This window comes from Gallus gallus, chromosome 21 (assembly GCF_016699485.2).
Source record: "Gallus gallus isolate bGalGal1 chromosome 21, bGalGal1.mat.broiler.GRCg7b, whole genome shotgun sequence".
NCBI classification, from domain to species: Eukaryota; Metazoa; Chordata; class Aves; order Galliformes; family Phasianidae; genus Gallus; species Gallus gallus.
Genome location: NC_052552.1, coordinates 6,578,019 through 6,593,833, shown reverse-complemented (window position 1 = coordinate 6,593,833; position 15,815 = coordinate 6,578,019). Strand labels below are relative to the sequence as shown.

At 64.1% G+C, this 15,815-nt stretch overlaps 2 protein-coding genes across 12 annotated transcripts; one reads left to right on the top strand and one right to left on the bottom strand.

The window, feature by feature from the left end:
- Window positions 1-783: 783 nt before the first annotated feature.
- Window positions 784-8,712, top strand: ALPL (alkaline phosphatase, liver/bone/kidney). Of its 2 annotated transcripts, none has more exons than NM_205360.2 (12): window positions 784-844; window positions 1,704-1,804; window positions 1,885-2,004; window positions 2,155-2,270; window positions 3,168-3,342; window positions 3,416-3,591; window positions 5,241-5,384; window positions 5,466-5,535; window positions 6,534-6,668; window positions 6,908-7,099; window positions 7,172-7,291; window positions 7,382-8,712. In NM_205360.2, the coding sequence occupies exons 2-12, from the start codon at window positions 1,747-1,749 to the stop codon at window positions 7,633-7,635; spliced, it is 1,560 nt and encodes a 519-aa protein (NP_990691.2). In that variant the 5' UTR covers window positions 784-844; window positions 1,704-1,746; the 3' UTR covers window positions 7,636-8,712. The 2 variants fall into 2 exon arrangements, with proteins under 2 accessions (NP_990691.2, XP_046759065.1); XM_046903109.1 differs by having other exon boundaries at window positions 1,727-1,804; window positions 7,382-7,832.
- A 435-nt stretch (window positions 8,713-9,147) lies between these two features.
- Window positions 9,148-15,707, bottom strand: RAP1GAP1 (RAP1 GTPase activating protein 1). 10 transcript variants are annotated; one of them, XM_046903323.1, is made up of 21 exons: window positions 15,610-15,707; window positions 14,882-14,998; window positions 14,731-14,773; window positions 14,609-14,647; window positions 14,340-14,525; window positions 13,790-13,884; window positions 13,634-13,712; window positions 13,500-13,553; window positions 13,255-13,338; window positions 13,083-13,183; window positions 12,863-12,992; window positions 12,389-12,616; window positions 12,231-12,317; window positions 12,026-12,160; window positions 11,259-11,327; window positions 11,071-11,177; window positions 10,932-11,006; window positions 10,051-10,162; window positions 9,878-9,965; window positions 9,756-9,811; window positions 9,538-9,680 (listed from the first exon to the last, which is right to left on the bottom strand). In XM_046903323.1, the coding sequence occupies exons 3-21, from the start codon at window positions 14,767-14,769 to the stop codon at window positions 9,672-9,674; spliced, it is 1,773 nt and encodes a 590-aa protein (XP_046759279.1). In that variant the 5' UTR covers window positions 14,770-14,773; window positions 14,882-14,998; window positions 15,610-15,707; the 3' UTR covers window positions 9,538-9,671. The 10 variants fall into 10 exon arrangements, with proteins under 10 accessions (XP_046759275.1, XP_046759272.1, XP_046759274.1 ...); XM_046903319.1 differs by lacking the exon at window positions 10,051-10,162 and having other exon boundaries at window positions 9,148-9,680; XM_046903320.1 differs by having other exon boundaries at window positions 9,538-9,811.
- Window positions 15,708-15,815: the final 108 nt, after the last annotated feature.

Sequence of the window (15,815 nt, the reverse complement as noted above, 5' to 3'; positions counted from 1 at the left end):
CGCCCCGCAGTGGGGGGGTGGAGGGGGTTGGGAGGGTGAGGAGCGGGTTCGAGTTCGGAGAGTTCGGGTGTGCAGCGCTGCGAGTGTGCAACGCTGAGCGTGCGGTGCCGCGAGCACGTGGCCGTGGAGTTGTGCAAGGGAGGGGGCACGAGTCGGTGCACGGATGTCCCGCCGTTGCACGATGGGGAAACGAACGTGCCAGGGTGCAAACCCGCCGCGGTGCACTCACGCAAGCACGTGCAAGGATGCCAGGGTTCGATTTCGTGTGCACGCACGTGTGCAGCCTCCGGGGCTGCGCCCCCCGTGGGGTTGGGGCTCCCTGCAGCCGTCGGAGCGCATTTTTGGGCTGAGGCCGCCCCCTCCTGGGGAGCACCGAGCGCCCCACGGCTCCACGCGGTGTCCCCGTCCCAATCACCCCGACGCCATCGCACCAACCCCACCGCTCCGACCCCTCCGCCCCGACCGCACCATCGCCACCCCCACGTGGTCCGCAAGGGTTCACCCGGGGACTGCCATTAAGGGGCTGTAGGGCAGCGGGGCCGAGCACAACCACAAAGCAGACCCCAGAGATTCCACGCCCCTAACCCAGCCGGTCCCTCCGAGCCCCCCCCAATGCTCCCAGTCCTCCCAGTAAGACCCAGCAGAGGGCACCAGTAAGCCCAGTTTGCTCCCTCCCACCCCCCCGTGCCGAGAGCGGGTGGAGGAAGGGGAGGAGGAGGAGGAGGCGAGGGCCGGAGCCGGGGCCGGGGGGATTTAAGGCCGCTGCCCCCCCCCGCCTCCTCCGCTCCGCGCCCGGAGGGACCCGCGACTGCGCCCAACTTTGTGCGGGGCCGTCCCCGTGTGGGTAAGGGATCCCCTCACAGGGACCCCGAGGGGCGGGGGGGGGGGCGTGGGGGGCACGACTGTGCCAGGGGACATCGATGTGCGGTGGGGATATGGCGGGGACACGGGGACGTGGGGACGTGGAGACCGGTGATGGGGACACGGGTGCAGATGTGGGACGGGGTCACGGGCAGGCGGCGTGGGTGTGCAGGGGGACTTCGGTGGGGTCACAGAGGGCAGCGGGGATGTGGATGTGCAGTGGGGAGGTGGGCGTGCAGTGAGAACGGAGATGTGCAGTGGGGATGCAGATGTGCAGCGGAGACTTGGCCGTGGGATAGGGACGTGGGTGTGAGATGGGGACACAGACACAATGGGGACACAGACATAATGGAGGAGCATAGGCATGCCATGGGGCCGTGTCTAGGGACACAGATAGTCAAAAGGGGACACAGACACGGTGGGAACACAGTCATGGTGGGGATACAGGCATGCCACGGGCACATGGGGACACACACATGCAAAGGGGGAACCAGATGTGCAATGGGGACCGGGACATGCACTGGGTACCCCCAGGTGCTACAAAGACACACATGCAATGGGACAGGGACACGGTGTGATGGAGACAGGGACACAACATGGGGACACAGCCATGCAATGGAGAGCCCAGTGTGCAAAGGGGTGTGTGCAGTGGGGCCGTGCTGCCGTTCCCCAGCACAGTTGGTGGCAGCGCAGTGCTGCCCCACAGCCCAGTGGGGTCACAGTTGACTGCACGGCGCGGGGGGGGGGGGGGGGGGGAACATCTCCTTCTGTCCTCGCCTGGCTGAGCCCTGGGGCAAAGGTCTGGGTCGGGAAACTGAGGCACGGCGGGTGCTGCCCCACAGCTTTCTCCCGTCCATTTCCCAAGAGGAGCTTTGAAGGGGCACAATGAAGGCTTTCCTCCTCACCCTCCTGGCCCAACTCTGCTCGGCATCGCTGGTCCCCGGTAGGTGGCTCATTAGGGCTGCACCCCAGCTGGGTGCCCTTCGGGGCTGTGCAGCTCACCGAGTACACCACACCCCACAGAGAGGGAGAAGGACCCCGAATACTGGAGGCAGCAGGCGCAGGAGACGCTGCGGGATGCACTGCGGCTGCAGCACCTCAACCAGAATGTGGCCAAGAACCTCATCCTCTTCCTGGGCGACGGTGAGGGGGGACCCTGCACAGGGTGTAGCGAGTGGGCTTTGCACTGCACTGGATGCTGCAGTGCATGGGGCGCTGCAGTGAGTGGGATGCTGCACCCCGTACCCCGTGCCGTCCCGTCCTGGCGTGGCGGTGATGGGTCCCCACCTGCAGGTATGGGCGTCTCCACCGTGACGGCCGCGCGCATCCTCAAGGGTCAGCTGCAGCACCGCAAGGGCGAGGAGAGCCTGCTGGAGATGGACAAGTTCCCATACGTTGCCCTGGCCAAGGTGAGCCCGGGGGCGGGCGCTGCAAGGTCGCTGGCGGGCGGGAGGCATCGAGCGGAGCTGAAATTAGGTCATGGGCGGCAAGCGGCGCTGGCCGGTGTCCTGTACCCAGTGCTGTGCCAGGGCTCACCCTTGGGAACGGGGGGGCTGGGACCCCTCCTCTCCTGCCTGGGCTGTTTTGCTGGAGAAAATGCTCCTTTTGTTGTGAAGTTGCAAGCCCCTGCCCCTTCTTTCAGCCAGTCCCTGCAGGGGATGCTTGTGGGGGTGAAGAGGTCGGGCTTTTCTCCGATTGCCTAAAAGTGGGCTGAAAGGGGGCTAAAAGCAGCAAAACGCGGTGAGGGGGTGCAGCACGCGCTCATCTAAGGGTGCGCAAAAGAGGGATGTTGGGCTGGGGCCAACAGATGGTGAAGAGTTGGAACCCTGAGAAGATATAGGGCTGGGATCCTCCATAGGTGTTGGGTTGGGACCACTGATGGGTTTAGGGCTGGGGCTTCAGGAGATGTTGTCTGGGGCCACCGATGGGTGGGATCTAATAGTTACTGCACTGGGACCACTGATGGGTGCAAAGTTGGGACCCCAAGAAGATGATGTAGGGCTGAGATCCTCTGTATGTGTTGGGTTCGGACCACCAGTGGCTGCAGAGCTGGGGCTGCAGGGGATGTTGGGTTGTGACCACCCATGGGTCAGGATCTCGAGGGGATGGCTGGGCTGGGACCACTTGTGGGGGAAGAGCTGGGACCTGGTGTATACAGGGCTGGGACCACCAAAGTGGGCAGAGTTGCGTCCACAGAAGGTGTTGAGTGCCGACCAGTGCAGGTGGGGAGTCCCAGTTTGGGGACAGTGACAGTGATGAGGATGACGATGGTCAGGATGACAACAGAGGTCTCTTTATTCCCCCAGACCTACAACACCAACGCACAGGTGCCCGACAGCGCGGGCACAGCCACTGCTTACCTCTGCGGCGTCAAAGCCAACGAGGGGACAGTGGGAGTCAGCGCCGGTGTCACCCGTGACCGCTGCAACACCACCAAGGGCCAGGAGGTGACCTCCATCCTCCGCTGGGCTAAGGATGAAGGTGAGGAGCTGGGTTTTGGGGACACCGAGTTTTTGGGACGTCCCCACCATTGTCCTGTGAATTCATGGTGCAGGCAAGGCGGTGGGCATTGTCACCACCACGCGGGTGACCCACGCGACACCCAGCGCTGCCTACGCACACTCAGCCAACCGTGACTGGTACTCAGATGGAGAGATGCCCCTGGATGCACTGGAGGGCGGCTGCAAAGACATCGCCCGGCAGCTGGTGGAGAACATCCCTGACATCGAGGTGGGGATGGCAGTGGGGACAGTGGGACCAGGAGGGGCTGGGACCACCTGTAGGTAGGCTGATACTGGGCTGGTAGCACCAAAGGGTGCAGAGTTGGGATGAAAATGGGATAAAAAGAAAGCTAAAAGCAGCAAAATGCAGTGAGGGGGTGCAGCACACACACATCAGGGGTGCACAGAACGGGGTGGATGTTGGTCTGGGACCACCGAAGGGAGCAGAATTGGGACCCCAAGAAGATGTAGGGCTGCGATCCTCAATAGGTATTGGGACTGGGATCACTGATGGGTTTAGGGCTGGGGCTGGGAAATGATGGCTGGGATTACTCATGGATGAAGTGTCAGGACCTCTGGCGGATGTTGGGCTGGAACTGCTCATGGGGGAAGAGCTGGGACCTGGCATATAGAGGGTTGAGACCACCAAAAGGTTCAGAGTTGGGACCCCAGAAGATACAGGGCTGGGATCCTCCATAGGTGTTGGGTTGGGACCGCCAATGGGTGCAGAGTTGGGATCCCAGGAAGATGTAGCGCTTGGATCCTCTGTATGTGTTGGGCTGAAACCACCAATGGCTGCAGGGCTGGGGCTCCAGGAGATGCTGGGCTGCGACCACCCATGGGTGAAGAGTCAGGACCTCCAGGGGATGTTGGGCTGGGACTGCTCATGGGGGAAGAGCTGAGGCCTGCCATTTGTAGGGCTGGGTCCACCAGAGGATGCAGAGTTGGGACCCCAGGAAGATGTAGGGCTGAGATCCTCAATAGGTGCTGGGATCACTGTTGGGTTTAGGACTGGGGCTCCAGGAGATGATGGCTGGGACTACTCATGGGTGCAGGGCAGTACAGCCACGGCAGCCGCCCCGCTCTCCCAGTGAGACACAAACCCCTTTCTCACGCTTCCCGTGCCCAAAAAGCCGCGTTGTCCCCCCGGTTCTGCCCCTCACTGTGGATTTGTGCAGAAATTCAGCCCTGTAAATAAATACGCTTCTGTACTTCAAAATAGCCCCAAAGCAAAACATCCCAGCCTGTTATTTAGCTGGTTAATAGCCTCTTCTTCTCTGTTTTTTGGGGTTTTCTTTTTTGTGTGTGTGTGTGTGTTTTGTTTTTTGTTTTTTTTTTTTTTTTTCCCTTTAATATAATTTTAACTCTGTCCCAGGCTGGAAATAATTATATAGTGGGGAAGAGATTTTTGTGTTTTTCCTTTTCTCCCTCTTCTTCCCTTAATAATTTTGGCGGTGTTGTTTTGCTGCTTTATAATTCACCTTCTGAATGGGGGGGGGAGGGAGTGGGAAATGAAAAAAGAAATAAATCTCAGCCTGGTTATAAATACCGGCGGGCAAACATTGGGTGCTCCAAAGCAAACAGAGGCTGTGGGATGGGGTCTGCTCCAGCAGGGTCACATGGGGACCCTACAGGAGCATCCCTGCCCAGCACTGCTGCTGGAAATGGCTATTTCTGTCCTTGGGGTAATTAGCAGGGAGAGATTAAGAGGGAGAGAGTTATTTCTAGCCAGAAATTCCTCGGAGTGGTCGCATCAGGGCTTTCCTGGGCACCGCATCCCTTGGAGCATCTTTGGGGGTTGCCTCTCTCCGCTCATCTTATAGGAGAAAATAATAACAATAATAAAACCCATTTCTACGCCCGGGATTTTCCCTGCAGGTGATCCTGGGGGGTGGGCGCAAGTACATGTTCCCCAAGAACACCAGCGATGTGGAGTACCCGCAGGAGGAGCGGCACCGCGGCACCCGCCTGGACGGCAAGGACCTGGTGCAGGCGTGGCACGACACTAAGCCTGCGGGGAAGGTGGGATGGGGCGCCCGGCGGCCCCGTGTTGGGGATGGGGGGCTGTCCCCATGGGGAGGTGACCCCGTGTGGCCCCAACAGGTCGCCAAGTACGTGTGGCACCGGAGGGAGCTGCTGGCGCTGAACGTCAGCCGTGTGGACTTCCTGCTGGGTGAGTGGCCCCTGGTGCCCCATGGACATGTGGACACCCCCAGGGCACAGTGACCCCTCAGATGTGGGATTTCTGAGGGACACAACTTTCACCCTTATAGGGATGCAATCTCCATCCCATCGGGGGCACAATCTTTTTTGCTCCACCTCAGCCTACCTTTTCCCCTCACCTTAACCGTAACCATAACCATAACCCTAAGCCTATCCCTACCCCTAACCATTACCATAACTCCACACCTACCCCTAACCTCTATTCCTACTCCTTACCCTAACCATAACCCTAACGCTAAACCAAATCCAAACTCAAACCCTACTCCTTACCCAAACCCAACCCCAATCCCTACCCCTACGCCTTACACTAACCATAACCCGACCTCTACCTCAACCCCTACCCCATCCCTCATCCTATCCCTAACCATAACCCTACCTGTGCCTACCCCTCACCCTAACCATAATCCTAACCATAACCATAACCCCAGCCCCTATCCCAACCCCCACCCTCAACCATAACCATAACCCTAGCCCAAACTAATCCCAATTCAAACCCTACCTCTACCCCTAACCCAAACCCTACCCCTACTCTTCACCCTAACTATAACTCTAACCCTAATCCAAACTCAAATCCTACTTCTTACCCTAACTGTACCCCTAACCGTAACCCTACCCCCAGCCCAAACCCTACCCAACCCCAACCCCAATCCCTACCTCTAAGCCTACCGCTAACCCTAACCCTAACCCTAATCCAAACTCAAATTCTACCCCTACCTCTACCTCTAACTCTAACCCAAACCCAACCCCTACCCCTGCCCCTACCCCTCACCCCAACCCACTGCCATTCCCGGGTCTGACCTGATGGGAGGAAGGAAGGGCTGGGAGCATCCCCATCCCTATCTAATCAGCCCAGGAATGGGATCCGGTGTGGACTGAAGTGCCTGAGCCAGCACAAAAGTGGTGCTGGGCTCTGTGGGGCCGCCCCGCCTCCAGCATTGCTGTCCCCAGGTCTCTTTGAGCCGGGGGATATGGTGTATGAGCTGGACAGGAACAACGAGACCGACCCGTCGCTCAGCGAGATGGTGGCTGTGGCCATAAGGATGCTGCAGAAAAACCCGCGGGGCTTCTTCCTGCTGGTGGAAGGTGGGGGGGCCAGGTGGTGCAGGGGGGTGCCGAGGGGGATGAGGAAGCGATGGGATGCAAAAGGAGGGTGGGAAGGGGGAAGGAGTTGGGTGGTGCGTGGCAAAAGTGGGATGCAAAGGCGGGGGGGGGGGGGGGAGGGTGAAGAGAGTGATGGGGGAATGGAGGGGTCGGGGCTGCAGGGCTGAGGGGGGCCGCAGCAGGGCAGCACCGTGGGGCACAGCGCTGTGGGGCGGCTGCAGGAGGCCGCATCGACCACGGGCACCACGAGGGGAAGGCCAAGCAGGCGCTGCACGAGGCGGTGGAGCTGGACCGCGCCGTGGGGCTGGCGGGGCGCCTCACCTCCCCCCGCGACACACTCAGCGTCGTCACCGCCGACCACTCACACGTCTTCACCTTTGGCGGTTACACCCCGCGAGGGAACCCCATTTTTGGTGAGCGTCCCCACCCCCCCTCCCCCCTTCCCATCCCGGGGTGGGGATGTCACCGACGCGGTGTGCCGCCAGGGCTGGCGCCGATGCAGAGCGACGTGGACCGCAAACCCTTCACCTCCATCCTGTATGGCAACGGCCCTGGCTATAAGATCGTGGGGGGCGAACGCGAGAACGTCTCCGCCGTGGATTTTGGTGCGTGCCATGGGGCTGAGACCCACGGCGGCACGACAGCCGTGTGCCGTCGGGTAGGTTTTGATGCTTTTTATCCCCCTCCCCTTCCAGCTCACGCCAACTACCAGGCGCAGGCGGCCGTCCCGCTGCGGCAGGAGACGCACGGTGGGGAGGACGTGGCGGTGTTTGCCCGTGGCCCCATGGCGCACCTCCTGCACGGCGTGCATGAGCAGAACTACATCCCCCACGCCATGGCCTACGCCGCCTGCATCGGCCCCAACCGTGCGCACTGCAGCTCCGCCGCCCGCCCCGCCGCCACTGCCACGCTCCTGCCCGTCCTCCTCCTCCTCCTCCTCCTCTGCTAAAGCAAAGCAGCTCTGGGGAGGGGGAAGTGGGAGGGCGGGGGGAGGATGGAGAGGAGAGGTTTTCTTTTTGGGGGGAAAAAAGAGCAAAAAGAAAGACTTTGGCGCAGCAAAGCAAAGCTGCACCGGTGGTTTCGGTGCCGCCGCGGAGCGCTGGGCTGTTCCCCTGTAAATACACCCTTCCTCCCCTGTCATTAGAATCCTGGGCCCGCTGTGGGATTTGGGCTCTGGGTTGTGGCCAAAACCCTCCTAAAGTATAGCCGAGGGGTTGGGGGGGGGGTCAGCTGAGACCCAATACCAGCGCCCTAACTCATTGCGTGTGTGGGCACCCATAGGGCTGTGTGCCCCTTGAGCTCTGGAACAGCTTTTGGGGCTCAGCACTGCATGGTGAGGGGAGTGGGGGGGATTTGGCCACTTACCGTCTCCTTAGGACTTGGAATGGGCAACTGGGGGCCGGGGGGGGGGCAGGGGGCAGAGGGAGGGGAGATGGGGTGATATGGGGGTGGGGTGCAGCCAGAGAGGGGCTTCAGGCGTGCAAAGGGTGCCATGGGTGTGCAAACGGCACGCACGTGGGACTTTGTGCATACAATGGAAGCAGTGGTGCCCTGGGGGTGCAAAGGGTGAGCAGCAGTGCTGTGGGCGTGCAGAAGGTTCTGTGGGTGTGCAAATGGGGTCGTGTGCATGCGGTGGGTCCTGCGGTGGGGGACAGCCCCATGGGTGTGCATGTGGGGCTCTGCACACTGCTGCCCTGGGTGAGCCATTGCTGCCACGCGTGCACGTGCAAATGGAGCCTTGCATGTGCAAACGCAGCAATGTGCGTGCCAGCTCAGCCCTGCAAACCGTGCCCTGGGCAAGCAGGCGGTGCCTTGCATGGACATGCAAATGTCCAAGTGTAACCCGGCACCGCGCTGCAGCTGCAGACAGTGCCGCACAGATGCACTCCGAAAGCACCACGAGCCCCCATCGCCAGCCCCATTATTTATTCCCCATTCCCTGGACCCCCCTCCCCCCCCCCCCCCCCCCCCCCCCCCCCCATCCCCTATAAATAAACTTTTGCTTCATTTTTCCTACGCCCCCAAACTTCGGAGTGCTGTCGCATGGCCGTTGGCAACAGCAGTGGGGCTGCGGTGTCCCCACCCCAAACCATCCCCCCCCCCATTCCCCTCCTCCCTGGCGCTGGGCTTTCCCAGAACGGGCGGTGCTGTGCTAAATTTGGGGTCTGCGTGTGGTTTGGGGTCGGAGGGAACCGCCGAGCAGTGCGACCGCTGCAGGGCAAATAGGGGCTTGGGGTTGGTGGGTCCGGGGGGGGGACACGACCAAAAATCCTAAAATAACCCTGCCGAGGGAATGGGGGATTTGTAACAAAAAGGCTCACAGAGGGGAAAGGGAGGGGAAAGAAAACGCAAACGTGGGCACCTGGCCCCAAACTCTCCACCCTCCTGCAGCCCTGGGCCCCACTGCAGCCCCCAGAGAGTGGGGAACCCCCCTCCCTCCCCCGGCCCCCATCATCGGCTGTAGCGATAAATAGACTTTTATTTGTACATCGATACGGGAAACACAACCACGACCCGGGGGGGCTGAAAAAAAACCCACAGCCCCAATCCCCCCCCCCCCCCCCCCCAGTCTGGAGCTGTTATCCCTAAATAAAATGGGGGGGAGAGGGGGGAGGGGACAGGGGAAAGTGGGGTGTGGGGGGGGGCAGCAATGTGGCCCCCGCTGAGTTCTGCGCCCCCACATTGTGTGATTTTCTCTTTTCTTTTTTTGGAGGGGGCACATTGGGTCTGGGCCCACTCTGCATTAGGGGTCAGGGGGGCATTGTGCTGTGCACGTCCCTGAGCCCATCCCCACCCCTTCCCCAGGGGGGGCATTGCAGTGAAGGAGATTGTCTGAAATCGGGGGGGGGGACCCTATAGGGGGTCCCCAATCCCACAGCAAGGACGATGGCTTCGGCTCCTGGATGTGAGCGGTGGGGGGCACTGCAGGGAGGGGCACAGCAGGGACCCTCCTCCAGCGGTGCCCCCCCGGGGTTTGGGGGTCGGCTACGAGCCCTGTGCAGGGAACAATAAGGGCTGTGCCGGTGTTGGGAGGCACTGGGGGGGTCGTGGGGGGGGTCTCAGCCTCACCGGGCTTGGGGGAGGCCGCTCCAGCTGGATTTTGATCTCAGGGTGGCGAGCACTGCCTGTTTAGGGGGGAGCATGAGCACCCGTGGGTGACCCCAGCGCCCCAATGCCACAGGGACAGGTACCTGGGGGGGTGCCGGGGGGCTCCTCCGGCCAGGGGGGGTCGGCAGAGGTGTCACGCTGCCGTGGGGTGCCCAGGGGTGAGCGGCTGTCCTGCAGGCACAGGGCAGGGTGACGTGGTGCCGCATCCCCAGCACCCACATCCGCCCCCTCCAACCTCGGCCCCCTGACCCCATACCCTGCCCGGTTCGCCCGCGGAGTGCTCATCCGGCTCCTCAGCCACGCTGCCGAAGCTGCTGGCACTGGAGGACGAGCGGGAGAAGTCCTGCAGAGGCTCCGGCCTCTCCGCCCTGTGAGGGACAGAGCTGGCCCCGTGCCACCCCGGACCCCTATACGCGTCCCGCCCGCGTCACCCCATCTCCACACTGCCTCATCTCTGTGCTGTTGGCTGCCAATGGGACCCTGTGCCAGCACCACTCCATCCTGGTGCTACCCCGTCCCCGTGCTGCCCCATCCTACCCCTACCGACTTGTCCCCCCAGCCCGTGCCACCCGAGTGCCACGCCGTCCCCACCCCACCACACCCAGAAGCCATCACGTCCCTGTGCTGCTGCGTCCCTACAACACCCAGGTCCTGTGCCACCAGGTGCCGGCCTGTCCCTGCGCCACGCTGTCCCCATGCCACCCCACCCCTATGTTATTGTACCATCCTATCCGCACGCTGCCCAGTTCACGTGCCGCCGGGTGACAGTGTGACACCGCTCCCATACTGCCCCACAGCACTGCTGCCCCGTCCCCGTCCCGCTGCCACCATCCATGTGACACCCGGTCCCATTGCATCCCGGCGCCCCTCCATCCCTGCGGCCCTATGTTCCTGTATCCCCCTACCGCCGCGTCCATATCCCAGTGATCCCACGGCCCCGTGGCCCGGTGCCGTTGTGACCCTCTATCCCCACGTCCCCACGTGCTCGTGTAGCGATGTCCCCGTGGCCCCGTGTGCCCGTGTGTCCCGTCCCCACGTTTCCATGTCCCCACGTCCGTGTGTCCTCATGTCCACACGCGCTCGTATTCCCACGTCCCCGTGTCCCCGTGTCCGCGTTTCCGCGTCCCGGTGCCGGACCTGTCGGGGTTCCGGCGGCTCTCGGGTGAGCTGTGCGCGGAGGAGTTGCCGTCGTTGCCCGGGGCGGGGCCGTCCCTGCGGGGGCGTTGGGCGGTAATGGGGGCCGACTCGACCCGCGTCCCTCCGCCCCCGTCCCCACCTGCCCGGCGCCTCCTGGATGCTCTCAATGCCGATGGCGCTGGAGCGGCGCGAGCCGAGCGGGCCGGGCCGCCGCCGGGACGGGCTCTTCCCGGGGACCAGCAGCGCCTGCGGGCGGGCGGCGGTCGGCGGGGGGCGGCCTGCGGGGGGATCCCCGCAGCTCGTCCCGCCCCTCGCTCCGCCACGCACCTCTTCCACCGAGCCCAGACCGATGGCGCTGCCGCGGCGGCCCCGGCGGCTCCCGGGCACCAGCAGGGACTGCGGTGGCACGCGTCAGGGGCGGGGCCGGGGGCGGGGCTTGGGAGCGGGACCAATGGGGGGACGGGGCTTCGGCCGAAGGGGCGGGGCCGGGTGGGTGGGTGGGGTGGCGCGCTCAGGACGGGGCGAGTGGGGCCGCGCTGAAGGGCGGGGCTGGAGGGGGCGGGGCAAAGCGGAGCGGAGCCTATGGGAGGGGAGGGCGCGCAGAAGGGCGGGGCTTAGAGAAGGGAGCGGCGGTGGGGGGGGGCACGGACACAAGGGGGAGCTCGACAAGGGGCGGGGCCAGGAGGGAGGTGGGCGGGGCATACGGGGAGCCGGGTTGGGTGGGCGTGGCGTGGCTGGGGGCGGGACTTATCGGGGGCGGGGCCTATGGGAGACGGGAGCGAAGCGAGGGGCGGGGCTAGTCGGAGGGCGGGGCCTATGGGAGGGCAGCGTCGGCGGGCCGTGGGTGGGCGGGGCTTAGTGCGAGGAAGGGGTGGGGCTTAAGGGAGGGGCGTGGCACAGCACGTGGAGCAAAGGGCTCCGCGCTCAGCGGGTGTGGCCTTGTGCGACAGGGAGGCGCGGCTTCGCGCTCACGCGATGGGGGGCGCATCGGAGGGCGTGGCTCCCGGCAGGGTGTGGCCCCGGAGGGGCGGGGCTCTCTCGCGATGACCCCGCCCCCTCCGTCAGGCCCCGCCCCCGCCAGCCCCCGGCCCCACCTTGAAGGACTCGAAGAAGCCGGGGGCTGAGCCGTTGTCCGGGCGCTCCTCGTCAGGACCCATCCCCAGCATGGCCTGGCTGCGGCCCTGCAGCTCCTCGTGTAACGTCTCCAGCAGCGCTGCCCGCGTCCTCTCCTGCACGGCACCCACTGCGCTGAGCGGGGCCAAGCGCGGCACCCACCGCTGCCACCCCTGCAGTGCACACCTCCAGCTTGGCGAACTTCTCGGCCTTGTAGCAGGCGTACTCGGCGTTGATGAGCTTGGTGAGCAGGAACTCCTGGAACTCAGGGCCCTGCGGGGCGGCGGCAGTGCTGGGTTGGCACCAGAGGGGCTCCTCTGCGGGCAGCACCCGCGGGCGCTCACCTTCCTGAAGACAGCGGGGTCTGGCAGCGGCGGCCCAAAGAAGGGGACGTCGTCACGGGCGGTGACCGACACTTTGTAGAGGGGCCCCTGCGGGCCGCCGGGTTCCAGCTGCACCACCACGAAGGCGTGCAGGAAGTTGGAGGCGATCATGTCGGGCACAAAGGGGGTGTTCTCGTCCTGGAAGACGACGGCCACGATGTCGTTGCCGATGTGGCGCTTCCTCTGCAACTGTGGCACACAGGGATGAGGTCAGCTCCTGCTGTCCTCCGGGCCCTGGGGCTGCCCCATGGGGTCGTGAACGCTCCTCTATAAATACCTGGGGGGCACCAGCAGCCCCTACGTCCCCTCCAGCATCCAGCGATGGCCCAGGAACCCCTGTGCCCCATTGACATCCCCATACACCCAAAAACGGCCCCCCAGCCCTCACGACCCCTGTACCCCAGTAGTGACCCCATGAGCCCTGTTGCCCCCCACCTGCTGTGCGTCACCCTCAGTGTAGGGCAGCTTGGTGGAGACATGGAACATGATCTCCTTGTCCCGGAAGTGGCAGTATACCGATTCGCTGCCTGTCTGCCCATGTGTCACATCCAGCCCTCCCCGAAAGCTGCATAGCATTAAGGGGAGAGGATTTTCAGGGGGGGGAGGGAAAGGGGGGAACCCTTTGGGGTGCCCCCATCCCGCACCCCACACACACCCCTTGAAGTCACGGAGCTGCACCCGCTGCCCCAGGATGTCGAGGAACTCGGTGAACGCTGGGCTCTCCTCCGTGGTGCCAAAGAGCTCTTCCTCTGAGGTCTGCGGGGACAGCAGTGGGTGCCCCCCGGACCCCCTCCCCAGATCCCCACCCTGACCCCACACCCCGGTACCTGCCCCAGCTTTTGGTAGATGACACCAAATTTGAAGTGGTTGCTGAGTACGTGCTCATCGAAGGCGAGGATGAGGCGGGAGGCCTGGGCCGGTGTGGGGTGGTGGGTTAGGGATAAGGGTAAGGATGGGTTTAGGATTGGGGTTGGGGTAGGAGTAGAGTTAGGGTTAGAGATGGGGGTTGGGATTGGAGTTGGGGTTGGGGTTAGTGTTAGGGTGGGTGCTGCCCCCCTGGCACTGCACTTACCTTGGGGTAGAGCACGGGGTAGAAGCGGTCCACGTTGATATCCTCGCACACCAGCTGCAGGGGGAGGCAGGGTGCTGAGGAGTGGGCGCGGGGAGGCACCCATAGGTGCTGCTGGTAGGGGGGGGAGCACCAACCTTGGCCATCTGCACCACATTGGGGAACTCGGCCAGGCAGGAGATGGGCACCACATCATGCAGGGTGCGGGTGCGGGTGCTGCAAGGTGAGGGGAGGAATCAGGGTGCCATGCCCACACTCATTCAGCATCCATGAGTGCCCCCAGCCCTGCTCACCGCAGCAGCAGGTGGAGGTGCTCCTGCTCATCGTACTTGAGGGAGAAGACAAGGTGGCCCAGTGCGGGGTCCAGGGAGTAGTAGTTGAAGTGTTCCTGCCAGCAGCCGGGGGGGCACCCATGGGTGCTCACACACGGGGTACCCACTGCCCCACCAGTGGCTATTCACATCCGTGGCCACACACGCAATGGGGCTACCTGTCTCTCACCATCCCATGATCTCCAGTATAGATCTATGATCACATGCTTGTGGGGTACCCGTTCCTGAAGACACCCATCTTTATGGGCTACCCATCCCATAGACACATGTAGGGTCACCGCACCTATGGGCACCCATCCTCACTGGTCTCCCGTGCCTGTGACCACCTACCCCTGCTGAGCACCCACACTTTTGGGGTCTCCATCACCACGTGCACCCATCTGCATGAAGAACCTCATCCATAAGCACCCATGCCCTCCATGTCCATCAGCGTCCATCCCCACGTGCACCCACACTCACAGGACCCCTGTGCCCATGCATACCGACAGGGACCGCACTCCCTGGTGCCCACCTTGCCCAGGAAGTGCTTGCGGTAGATCTTGGCCGTGTGGTTGCCCTCCAGCCGTACACGGGTGCCGGGTGCCGGGTTCGGAGGGGGCTCAGGGGCCCCGCTCAGCTGGTGGTTGGTGCCCTCGATCCAGTAGCCCCCGAATTGTGGCAGCAGGATGAGGGGGAACGGCCCCTCCCGGCCCAGCACCTGCACCCACAGCTGAGCTGGGTGCCCCCTGGCCCCCACCCACCCACCCAACCCCACCAAACTCGGGAGCATGGCCATGCTACCTCATGCACGCTGGGGTATGGGATGTAGTCCTCCTCTGTCTGCAAGGCAACCGGGAGGTGAGGCTCTGATGGCACCCATAAGTGCTGTCTGATCCCTCCCTAACCCCATCTTTGGTACATACCTTAAGCGGGGGGGGAGCGGCACGGTGCTGCTGGGCCATGCTGCTGCCTACCAGACACGGCCATGGGGCACCCCGCAGGCACGGGGGGCACCGGGGGCTGTGTGATCCATCCCAGTGCCGGGAGTTCACCCGTGGGATGGGGACAACTCACCTGGGGGTGTGGTGTCTGCGGGACGCAGCTAGCTGGCCGAAGGGGGGCCGGGGTGGTCCATCGTGGCGCTGCCTGGGGGAGACGGGGTGCTGGGAGCTGCCCCCTGGGGGTGTCTGGCTGCGGGGGGACCCCAAACCATCACCGCCCCCTCCCCAACAGTGCGCGTCCCCCCCCCCCCCCGACACCGGAGGGGCGCCCTCTGCGGGCGGGAAGGAGCGGTGCGGGGCAGCACCACGGACAGCGGCGGGGACCCCCCGCGCAGCGCAGCCCAACCCAACAGCCCCGCGCAAAAAGCGCCCCCCCACCACCCCGTGCAAAGCCTGCGGGGTGCACCCCCCCCTCACCCACACATGGGGCCGTTCTGGAAGTGAGAGGGGGGGGGGGGGACACCCAAACGTGGGGCCAGGCCGGAGATCGGCGGTAACGAGGGCAGGTTGCAGGGATAAGGATGCGGGGGGGGTGGAATATGGGGCCGGGATGGGGGGGGGGGGAAGGGAGGAGGAGCAGGTTTGGGGGTGAAAGGGGGAAGGCTATTTGTAGGGTACATACTGGGGGGGCTTGGGGATACATAGGGGCTGACGTCCCCCACCCCCAGACCCCCCCCCATCCTCCTCCCGGTACCGGCAGCGGCTGAAGGTCACGGGTCCGGCCCGGCCCCCCACGCTGCTGCGCGGCCCCGGTGACACCGACGGTGGGGGCAGCCCCGGGGGCGGCTGCGCGGCGCTTACCGGGGGCGGCGGGAGCGGAGCGGCGCGGGGCCGGGTCGGTACCGGTACCGGAGCACAGCGGCGCGGGGCCCCACCGCTCGCAGCCGCCGCGCCGCGTCACGTGCAGCGGGGCGGGGCGGCTCGCACGGGGGCGGCCGGCACCGGGAATGGCACCGGAACCGGCACCGGGCACCGCCATCCCGGCCCCAGGAGCGGAGCAAACGCCT